This window comes from Fulmarus glacialis, unplaced genomic scaffold, assembly GCF_000690835.1.
Source record: "Fulmarus glacialis isolate BGI_N327 unplaced genomic scaffold, ASM69083v1 scaffold31185, whole genome shotgun sequence".
Taxonomy (NCBI): domain Eukaryota; kingdom Metazoa; phylum Chordata; class Aves; order Procellariiformes; family Procellariidae; genus Fulmarus; species Fulmarus glacialis.
In genome coordinates, this window is record NW_009212830.1 from 1 (window position 1) to 10,985 (window position 10,985).

The 10,985-nt window shown below is 35.7% G+C and overlaps 1 protein-coding gene across 1 annotated transcript in view; it reads left to right on the top strand.

Annotated features, from left to right (window-relative positions):
* Positions 1-3,167: 3,167 nt before the first annotated feature.
* The window catches only part of LOC104076964 (calcineurin-binding protein cabin-1-like), a gene marked incomplete at both ends in the record, with an annotated part of 25,377 nt that continues 17,559 nt past the window's right edge, over positions 3,168-10,985 (top strand). The window contains 10 exon segments of the mRNA XM_009578007.1: positions 3,168-3,260; positions 3,574-3,687; positions 3,862-3,996; positions 4,262-4,442; positions 5,391-5,520; positions 7,279-7,428; positions 8,522-8,814; positions 9,821-9,989; positions 10,431-10,567; positions 10,960-10,983. Coding sequence (XP_009576302.1) covers positions 3,168-3,260; positions 3,574-3,687; positions 3,862-3,996; positions 4,262-4,442; positions 5,391-5,520; positions 7,279-7,428; positions 8,522-8,814; positions 9,821-9,989; positions 10,431-10,567; positions 10,960-10,983 — 1,426 coding nt within the window.

A 10,985-nucleotide genomic window follows, 5' to 3' on the forward strand; every position in this document is an offset into this window, starting at 1 on the left:
CGCCTGCTCCTCTCCACGGAGCCACAGTCAGAGGCAAACGTGGGCTTCCTCCTTCCCCCGCCTCGTCCCGGCCCTTTGTGCCACCCTCCGGGAAGTGGACCCTGGCAAGCAGCGTGAGAGGCGTCCCCTCTTTGCGGAAAGTTACCGTATTTCGGTAAAACCGGCTTTTGCTAAAATGCGGCGGAGGTGATCTTTGCAATGTTAAAAGCAAAAACCCAAAACAAAACAGGAACCGAGTGGTTTTTTAAACAGATATGTATTTGCAGTGTATGGATCCCAAGTGTAGCAACAACAACAAAAGCCAGGAAAGCCCAAGTCACTCCCTTTGTTTCTCATTTTGAAGTTGAGAATCACACAAGTTCTGGGAACAAGAGCTGACATTTGAAATTTTTACTTAAGTTTTAAACTACTAAGCTAAAAGGAGATAAGATTTTGAAGGCAAAAAGCTTTAAAGAGGTATTGTTGCCTTTTGAGGGTGTGCTCACCTGTCATAGCCATAGATTTACAGCTGAGATGCTCTTGTAACTGAAAAAATTCAAACCCGTTTGTAATATATTAAAGACTAATTCTTTTTTTCCTACCTAATTGATGTACCTATGTTCATCTGAAAGTGCTTGTAGTGACATACTTAATTCCTAGATGTTATGACACTTGTAGTTCAGTCCACAGTTAGGTTTGCAGTCATATACAATGCCTGGTTTAAAAAAAAAAGAAACAACCCCGCACCTGCCTGACACACCAGTATAAAAGCTGTGCAGAGGCAATATTCTTGTCCTGTTTTTCAAAAGCATGACACTGTTCTGTTCAGTTACGCTCTCTCAACTTGTGAACACCAGAGAGGAGAGGTGCTAAATATTTGTTACAAGCTTTCTGTATAAATAAAAAGTAGAATTAAAATTGTTTCCCCACCTTTTCTGTAGCTGCAGTTTCACTGACAGTCTAACCACAGAAGTAAACTCTTTACTGTAGTCTCTCACCTGTTGACATCCTCTGCCACCTTGAGCGAGATTATGTGGATGCAGCAAAAGACTTGAGCATATTTCTGAATATTTGTAAGTGAACTTAAAAACACTCAATTTAAATATGTAATTGATTTGGAATCATACAGTCTTACTTATTTATATGTCATAAGCATCTGCACTTTCTGTCAAAACCTGGGGCGTTCAGTATTTCTGAAAGAGAGAACCATTAATCTCTGTGCATATATTTTCTCCATATGCAAAGTAGACAAGGAATCCTTGTCCTGAAAGAGATTTGAGGTTTTATTAATGTTTATTTAGTGACTTAAAGAGAAAAATGCTTTATTGCTGTGCAGCTGTCAGTCTGATTTAGCTGCAAGCAGGGAAAGTAAGTGGTGCATAGGCAAGCAAAATATCATTGCTGAATGAATGAAATTTCTGTCAAAGCATTATTTTCTCTACATGCAGACCTAATCATGATGATATATGAGTTAATTCAGCTTATAGTTCAAAACTCCCACTGCTTCCTGCTGTGGTTAATTCTGGACTTATTCTTCTATTAACGTGGTCTCCAATATTAAAGACTGTTTTTAGCCTGTCTTGCGTGTGTCATTTTTTTGTTTGAGTTGATGGGAAATTTTTATCATGTAGCAGTGAAGCTTTTCTAAAAAAGCTGCACAGAACTCTTTCATATTACTAACATAGTGTTTCAAGCAGTTAATAGAATATAATTATGGGTTTAGTTATGAGGAAAAATGACTTACAGGTTATAAATGTGTATTTTCCCCTTTAAACTTTTTATCAGTGGTAAAAAGACTGGAAATATTAGTATCCTTCCTTCAGAATGAAGAAATACTAGTTAGTAAAAGTTCAGTTTCTTTTGTTTGCATAAATCTAATAGATCTAAGTGCATATGCAGTAGCTATAACTTTCTTTTGCATTAGAGGTGGCCTGTAGAAATCGGTTAACATACTCAGAAAAGACAACTGTGTTATAAACACTGGTTCTCTTCTAGCAGGGATAGCAGTAATGAAAACATTTTTTAATCTGAGGAATTTCCAGGCGCAGACAGTATTTTGAGCAATGGGTTGACTAGCCACTATGGCCTATGCAAAGTCAATCTGACACAGATAACCTTCCATTTTTTTCCTTTCCTGTTCTGTAAATATCCATAAGTGCTGTGGTTTCTAGACATGAGAGAACACTCTGGTTTGTGCTATAGATAAAAGGTGCAGAAAAACTTCCATAATTTTTTTTAAAGTAACTGAAGATAAACTCATAAGCTATAATGATTCATGCTCATAAAATGTCAGAGTATTCAAGAAGCTTTTTTGGTTTTAGCTTTTGTCGTTAAAGTGATTCATGTTGTAATGTTGTTAATATAATGTATGTTCGTTAAATATTATACAGCAACTGAATAACCTGTAATTACATTGTAATTACATTGCCAATACTTCCACTCCCCCCTCACTGCCAGGACTAGAGTCTTGAAAGCCATCCTGAAGTAATGAATGTACTTAACTTTGTATTTTATCCTCTGTCTCTAGTTAAAATTCACTTTAATGTTATTGTTCCTATGTGGTAGGATGGGGTGGTGGTGACATAGGACAGTTAATTGGTTATTGATTAAAATATGCCCAGCCTGTCTTTTACTTCTGAATGCTTTCTTTATGGACAGAATAAATATTCTAATCCTGTTTGCTTTCCAGACCTGTTTGTGTTAGGCTCGTCCTCCTAATCCTGGAGAAAGACAGTGTGAATAGCTGTGAACATGGTAAGGGCTTACTGAGATGGTTTTTGAGATGTTTTGGTAGAAATAAAATTGAAAATTTTCTCTTTCCCCAGGACTAAGAATAAATTGGCGTAATGACAACATTGGGTTTGGAGTGATTGTAGCTATTGGTAAATTTAAGAATTTTAAAAAATTCACTGCAATGCACATGTCTGTTCTAGGGAAGCTGTTGCTTGCAAGATGCTTGAAATTTTGTTTTTTCAGCTGATTTTGGGGGGGGAAATTGTTTTGATATTTTATTATTTGCAATTAGTAATGACTAAATTCATTACAGTTCTTGTAACTTTATGTAGAGAGATCTCAGTATTTTCCATTTACCAAGTAAAGTAAAAAAAATGAGAAAAATCCAGTTTGCAAGGGAAACTGGGACACATGTAGATGTTACATTTCTTGTCACATCTCGACTGTCATTCTAGATTCGAATTGCAGCACTGAATGCAAGCTCCACAATTGAGGATGACTACGAAGGTACCTTCAAGAGTCATAAGACACAGACAAAGGAAGCTCAAGTAAGTAAACCCACAATTTTCTTAATGAAGTTTTGTCTTGATGGGAGTTTTGTCCTCTCTTGTTGCAGAGATTGTTCAACCATAATTTCTTGTTTTTTAAGAAAATTGTGTTACTATCTTATCTCTTGAACCCTCCTTTAGCAAGCTAAAACTTCACTCAGATGTTCTGCTATACAGTCTGGATGTGGACTGCTATATAGCAGAAAGTATTAAAAGTGTGAAACCACTGATTTCATAATAAATATTAGTATATTGTAATAAGTGTATTTAATAAAGTTGCCCTCAAAATAGGTTCTAATTTTTTAAACCACAGGAAGCAGAAGCTTTTGCTTTGTACCACAAAGCTTTGGACCTTCAGAAACATGACCGATTTGAAGAGTCTGCTAAAGCTTATCACGAGCTGCTTGAGATTCGTCTTCTGCGAGAGGTCAGTGACCTTTAGAGAATGAAACTCTAGAAACTATTTTTATTGTATTTTGTATTACTTCATTTCTTATTGGGTAATTAGAAATGTCAGTGTTATCAATTGGCACGTTGTTTGCTGTTCTTTTTACTTGTCTAGTTCCTAATGCCCATGTTGCATTTATTTTATCATTTCTAGGCAGTTCTTTCTGGTGATGAGAAAGAAGGGCTGAAACATCCAGGCTTGATGTTAAAATATTCCACCTATAAAAACCTAGCACAACTGGCAGCACAACGGGATGACTTAGAGACAGCCATGGAGTTTTATTTGGAGGTATAGTACAGCTGAAGTAAAACATTGGAGCCTCAATGTTTTGAAAAACTTGCCAGAATATAAGACATACACCTTTCAGCATGCATCATTTGAATGTGTGTCTGAATTCTGTGTACTTTGTGACGTTATATGTGATATAACTGGTCCGCCATTCAGTCCCCAAATCAGTAGTGACCCTGCTGAAAACTAAAGCAGGGCCAATCCCTGTAGACAAGTGAATGTGCATGTCTGAAATGTGAATAATGTTGTTTGTTATGCTTTCTAGGCTGTAATGCTCGACTCTACTGATGTCAACCTCTGGTATAAAATTGGTCGTGTGGCAATAAAACTAATCCGCCTACCTTTGGCTCGTCATGCTTTTGAAGAAGGTCTCAGGTGTAATCCTGATCACTGGCCTTGTTTAGATAACCTTATCACAATCTTGTACACACTTAGTGACTACACAAGTAAGTACAATACCCCCCCAAAATTCTCAAGATATGTGTGATTTTACATATCAATAAAAAATTGTAATGATGCAATTGTATAGCAGAAAGTGTATCTTGAGTAAGCAGTACATTAGGGTATGATAAAGACTTTTACTTCATGACAGATTTTTTATTTCATGGTAAAGTATGATGGTTTGTATTAATTCTGGTTACCCTAAAAATAAATGCCTGTGGTCTCTTAGATTAAAGCCTCTGCAAGAAGTTTCCCTGTAGACTGTTCTCTTGCCTTTCAATGTATGTTGATTTTGTCTTTCTAGTCATTTCCAGCTACATAGTTCCAGGATTTGGATGTAAAACTACAGTCTAGTTCATACCCTAGTATAATTAATTGTAGTTACAGCAGTTGATACAACTGACCCTAAGATTTTACGTTTGAGTAATATCCAGTGGATTAACTGATTCAAAGGAAATTTAGGAGAGAAGTTGCAAGATGGCAGAAATGTTGAATCTGATCCATTAGGTTTGTCCTACTAGAATGGTCCTAATTCTCTTCACGCAATTGCCCACGCAAGCAAAAACCTGGTGGGATACATTGCTTGTTACACTAATGGAATCTGCAGTTAAGACATTTGATAACATGAAAATGGTAAATAATTGTGATTCTGCTTTATGATTCTAATTTCTTTTGTGCAGGAGTGGAGTCTTGAAAGTAAATAAAAGATGTACTGCAAAAATTGTTTAAACAAAATTAATGATATTCTCTTTCTGGATATAATACTCGGGAAGACATAATAGGTTATTTTAACTGTATGCATGTAATTATTTGACATGTTACAAAGCTATTGGTCTAATTTATGTAAATGACACATGTAGTTGGAATTCAGTGCTGTATATGAAGCCCAGAAATGGGAGCTTTTGAATGAACCAAAGCAGCTATTGACCACTCAATTTCTATTTCTCTGTCAGCCTGTTTGTACTTTATCTGCAAAGCTCTGGAAAAAGACTGTCTATACAGCAAAGGATTGGTTCTGAAGGAGAAGATCTTTGAGGAGCAGCCTTGCCTCCGAAAAGATTCCTTAAGGATGTTCCTCAAATGGTGAATGTCATCTTATAGCATATACCGCGTTTGGAGTGTAAATTTTGGGTTTGGGGTAGTTCAGAAAAGCTGGTGAGATATAATGCTTTAAGCTATAACAATATCTTGCTGACCTGCCTTCTAAATAGTAAATCAATGTTAAGTGCTGGTGCTGCTGACAGAGTGTTCTTCAGTAATTGCTTTTGGAGGGATGTCGAAAGAGGCAAAAAATCCATTTGCTGCTGCTCACTTATTTTCATACCTAGATCTCTTGTAATCATCTTTCTTTGTTTTGTTTTACTTACTTGCAGCTGGTATCTGCAGCATTCATTTTAGTTTTCTTTTCCTAATTAAAAAACCAAAACAAATCAAACAAAAAAAACCCCCAAAACCAAAAACCCACACACGTTACTGCTTTTCCAAACAGTTACAAATTTGGGACTTGATACAGTTTTCTCGTATCAGTAGGTTTCAAGGAGTCTTACTAATTTTTATTGACAAATGAGTACAGTCATAAGGCTTTGTATGTTTCATTAGTACATGAGATGCAGAAATTATTAATTTATTAAGCTTTCAGACCACAGCAATATTGCAATATTTTGCAATATTATGTTTGAGATTTCAGTCCTTACCTTTTTTTATTGCACTCTGTAAAACTTGTAGTAAAAGTTTGGTGTCATGTAGCTCTGCAAAGTAGGCTGCCTCTTTCTGTGTGGATTTTATATTATGGGTGGGTAGGAGGAAAGCGGGAAAAGAAAGTAGAGGCCTGTAAAATTTACGGGATCTGTCTAGGTTAACTGACCATTCAGCATCAGAGCTGCTTCTGATACTGTAATATGTTGCTGTGGTGGTCAGCAGAATTCAAGAAAGAAGTTAAGTTTTTAGCCTAATTATAGTTCAGTCTCACTGAATATAGGAATCGCTGCATGTGCAGATAACATCAATACCCTATATAAGTTGTATGTGGTAAATGGAAGTGGAAAGTGCATCCTAGCATGCATCCTTAAGTTATGCAACAAATCAGTCAAAAACATATTTAACATTTTAGACTGCTATACCCTAAAATGTGAAAATACAGAGTATTTAGAAGATATAGAAGAGAAAGGATAACTTAAATTTTAAGGCTTTAGGATTCTATGTATACCTTTAACAGAAAGTCATGTTTGGTTATAGAGACCCTGATTTATTAAGCTGCCTTAGGTCTGGCTCTTAAAATGAGTTACATGCTGAATTAAGCCAGGGCCTTTAGCTACTTGTTTTTTGTTTCTGGATTGTGATATCTCTGAAAAAGTGGATTATTTTTCACTTCCAAAAATTCATTCCTAGACTCAGACTATATAAGACAATTTTCAACTCCAGATTTTATTTGTGATGACATGAATTCCTCAAAATAGCACTTTGGAATGAAAGGAATTTTTCAGCCATACAATTTTTTTTTCTGAACCAAAAAGAACTGTCCCGGAAAGAAAACAAAACGTCCTGCTTTCCTTTCATTTCTCAGTGTTTGGAAAACAGAATAGGACAATCTCATTTTATCTTTTAATTTTTAAGGCAGAACAAAGATTTCGGGTGGTGAACACTTCTATATGCATGCTATAAAGTTTGTAAAATAATGTTATTTGAACGCTTGTTTTAACACTGTTTATTTTGTTATATTATAGGAAGATATTAAATGAATCTCCCCAGGCTTTTAAAAAAAAACAAAACAACAAAAAACAAAAAAACAACCAACAAACAAAAACTTTAACTTGTCTTCATTCATTTCTGATTATTTCTTAGTGACATGTCTATCCATAATGTAAATGTGAGTGCAGCTGAAACAGGAAAAATCATAGATGAAGCACTGGAGCTGCGCAAGAAAAGACAAGCTTTGCTAGTGCGTGACAGAGAACCAGACCTCAGACTGGTCCAGCCAATTCCCTTTTTCACGTACGTCTTTATATTTTCTCTTTTTAAAAGGTTTCTCTGAAGCCACTTATGCTGACAACTGTGTTGCACTTCAGATTTCTTCAGAACACTTTTTTTTTGCTTGTAAAAACAAATCAACCTCCCAGTGTTTTCATATTTTATGAGTTTATAGGTTGGTTTGGTGTGCTTACAATTTTAGCATAAGCCCCATATCTATCAGTTTTCAACCTTTGAATTAAAACCAGTGATGTGTTAAAAAAAAAAAAAAAAAAAAAAAATCTTAACTAAGAATGATTTGGCAGCCATTCCAACTGTATTATTGGATTTCTCATATATGACTGGTTGGTATATGAACTTCAAAGTAAGTTTAGCTTTTTAAAAAATGTTTTTACTATTGGGATAGTGGGAATTTGGAAACAAATTACAGTTCTTTATTTGCAGCAAGATATAAGGATGTTATATATGTCTTTATTGCGGCATAAAGGATTGGGTTTTGGTTTGGTTTTTTTATTGCACATATTTTTCTGGAATATTAATGGATTCTGCACGTAGGTCTTATTGCAGAGAAGTTACTTCTTGTGGATAAGGGTGAGATTTTTAAATTGTTTTTGATTGAATGCAGAACCTGAAAATGGTTCCTTTGACACTACTTTTTACACTCACTACAGAGTAATTTCTTCAGCAACTACTGCATAGACCTTTTTTGTTAGAAACATTTTTTGAGATTAGGCACATTATTGATTTCCATTTCCTTCCTACTGCAACCAACTCACCAGTTTCCTCTGAAAACTTTTGCCTGCTGCCACATTTTGTTCTTGTTTTTCCAAGTGGTGTATTCTAGAAGGAAAGCTCCTACGGACCTCTGTAACAGGTCTGAAGTTGTCAGTGATCCGTATCATAGGAAATACAGAAAAATATTCTCCAGCTTTTCTCGTTGTGGGACAGATTTTGACACTCAAATTGTGTATTCCTCTCCCACTGAGAAGCTGCTCTTGCTACCTCTAAGCTATTGGAGAAAAACAATGTTGAATGCTGTTAGGTTTGTAAATATAATTTAGAAAATAATGTGACAAGAATTAACGAAGTTGTGATTCCATTGTGTTTCCACATGCAGGTGGAAGTGTTTAGGGGAAGCTTTACTTGCCATGTATCACCACCTCACTACATGTGATCCTCCTCGACCCAGTCTGGGAAAGAGAATTGATCTCTCAGAATACCGAGATCCAGTTCAACATTTGATTCTTTCTCCTACCTCTACTCCTGTCAGTGTTATTCAGCCGACTCCTGTCAGCACTAATCCAGTGGTGACAATGCCAGATCCTGTATTACCTTATACTCCAACGACACCTAACTTTCCAAGTAACAGTCAGAATTCATTGGAACCAGGAGCTACTGTAGGTGAGCAAGGTACTTCAGTCTAAGATTCAAGATATCTTTCCTACTTATCTGGATATTAAAAGCGCTACAGAATTGATTGGGAAGTGCTGTCTTTAAACTGCATGTTGGTGGATTCAGAACCTTTTCAGCATATGTGTAACATCTGGTAGAAAAAGTGAAGTTGAGCTCTACAAAATTAAGTTCTGTTAACCCTTCACGTTAGAAAAGGAAGGCCACCTAAACTGCCTGAAAATCATTGATTCCTGACTAAGACGTAGGACCAGTGTTCACCACAGTGGACTTACTCTCCTGTCAAGTGGAATTGAGAGTCAGGTTGATTTGTTGTTCTTAATTGTTACTCCAGTGCAGGAGTATCTAACCTCTTCTGGTTTTGTACTACTGACTCACACTTCAGTTTTTCAGTCTTTAAGATTACAAGAATCATGACTCCATTCCAGCAGTGATGCATATCAAGCTTTTAATGTTGTGAAGAGTCTTGAGCTCCTTAGAATGAATGAGCTGTTATAGAGAAAGATGACTGGATGATTATTCTGCTCATGTGTAACTTTAAGAACCTGAGGGAACCAAGCTGTCAGCTATATTTATTTGAAATCTGTAGCAAGAGGTTTGAATACTTTATACTGTAGCTGTATATGTGTTTACATATCTAAAACTATCAAGGAGTTACCAGTATTTTGTTGATACTCACGGGAATTTACAGGTGTTTCTGGAGTTAAAGGCAGACTCCTCTGATTCCCATTTCAAAAACTTCTTAAAGACTAAAATAATGAATTCTAATGAATAATGAAATGCAGAATTTTCAATAAGTCTGCGACTTGCCTCAGACCAGCATTTTTATGCAAAGTGTCATAGCCAGTTTATATTAAAGTGATTTTTTTTTTTTTAATTATTTTTAAATTTTTGGCATTGTCTTCAGAAGGAAACCAATGAATCTCAAGTGTTGCTGTAGAATAAAGTAAAGTATCAGCCACAAATAACTTTTTTTTTTTTTTTTTTTTTTAAATTCTGTTTCTAGGTGACATATCTGCAGGTGATAAATCTAAGAAAGGTGTGAAGCGAAGGAGAATTACAGAGGATAATGGTGAAACAGCAAAAAGGAGATCTGCTAGAGTCCGGAACACCAAGTGTAAAAAAGAGGAGAAGGTTGACTTTCAAGAGCTGTTGGTGAAATTCCTTCCTTCCAGGTACTGTACAGCAGTAACTTTCATTATGAGAGTGTCAAGAATAGAGGAAGCTGTCTGGGGTTTGGTTTGATTGATATGCCCCAACCTTAAAACCACTAGACTCATGTTATTTTTTTGAAGCATGTGATGCATTGTCTTCTCAGAAGTTTAATAAAACTGTTTTTAGTGAAAATTACTAAAAACTAATTGAAAAATAATAAAGCTTTTATTAATGTGAAACTGAATTAGAGGACAATGCACGTGTTGAAATGGGTAAGATAAACAAGGTAATCTTGGTTTGGTCAAAATTTGGGAACTGGATGTAAATCTCTGAATTTGCTTCAGTTAATGTACTTTCACTGCTAAAATATGCACAACGTGCCATGTTTAGGTTTCACTTACTAGTGAAAGAAAGAATGAGGATTTTGTTCTTACTGTGGTTTTTGCCCCCCTTTCACACAGATTAAGGAAATTAGATCCAGAGGAGGAGGAAGACCCCTTCAATAACTATGAGGTGCAGTCAGAGATCAAAGAGGAGAATTTCCAGCATGTTGGACCACATAGAATGTCATTTGATTCTACAACATTTATGGAATCTGGTAAGGATCTCATTGTAACCCCCACTCAAAATCTTTCCCTGTTTTCCATATTGTATGCTTTCTTTTCTGTATTTTCCTGTCAAATCTAGAAGATACAGAAGTATATGTTATTTTAAAAAGTATAATTCTATGGCATAGAAATATCTCAGTTGGTTACAGGTGTGATTTTTTTTTTTTTTTTTTTTTTAAGTCTTGGGGACTGCTTAATTACTGTGTGCAAGAGCTCTATTGTATGGATTTTCCCACTTAAACAGATGGGCATACAATAACTTAATTCTGATGGATGCAGCACAGGAGAACAGTGCATAAAACACTGTTGAAACTTACTTGTTTCAAGTTATGGTCTGCCTTGACCTTAAACATGTATGGCTTTGTGTTTATCTGCTTTCTAGAGAAACAGGATGTTCATGAATTCCTG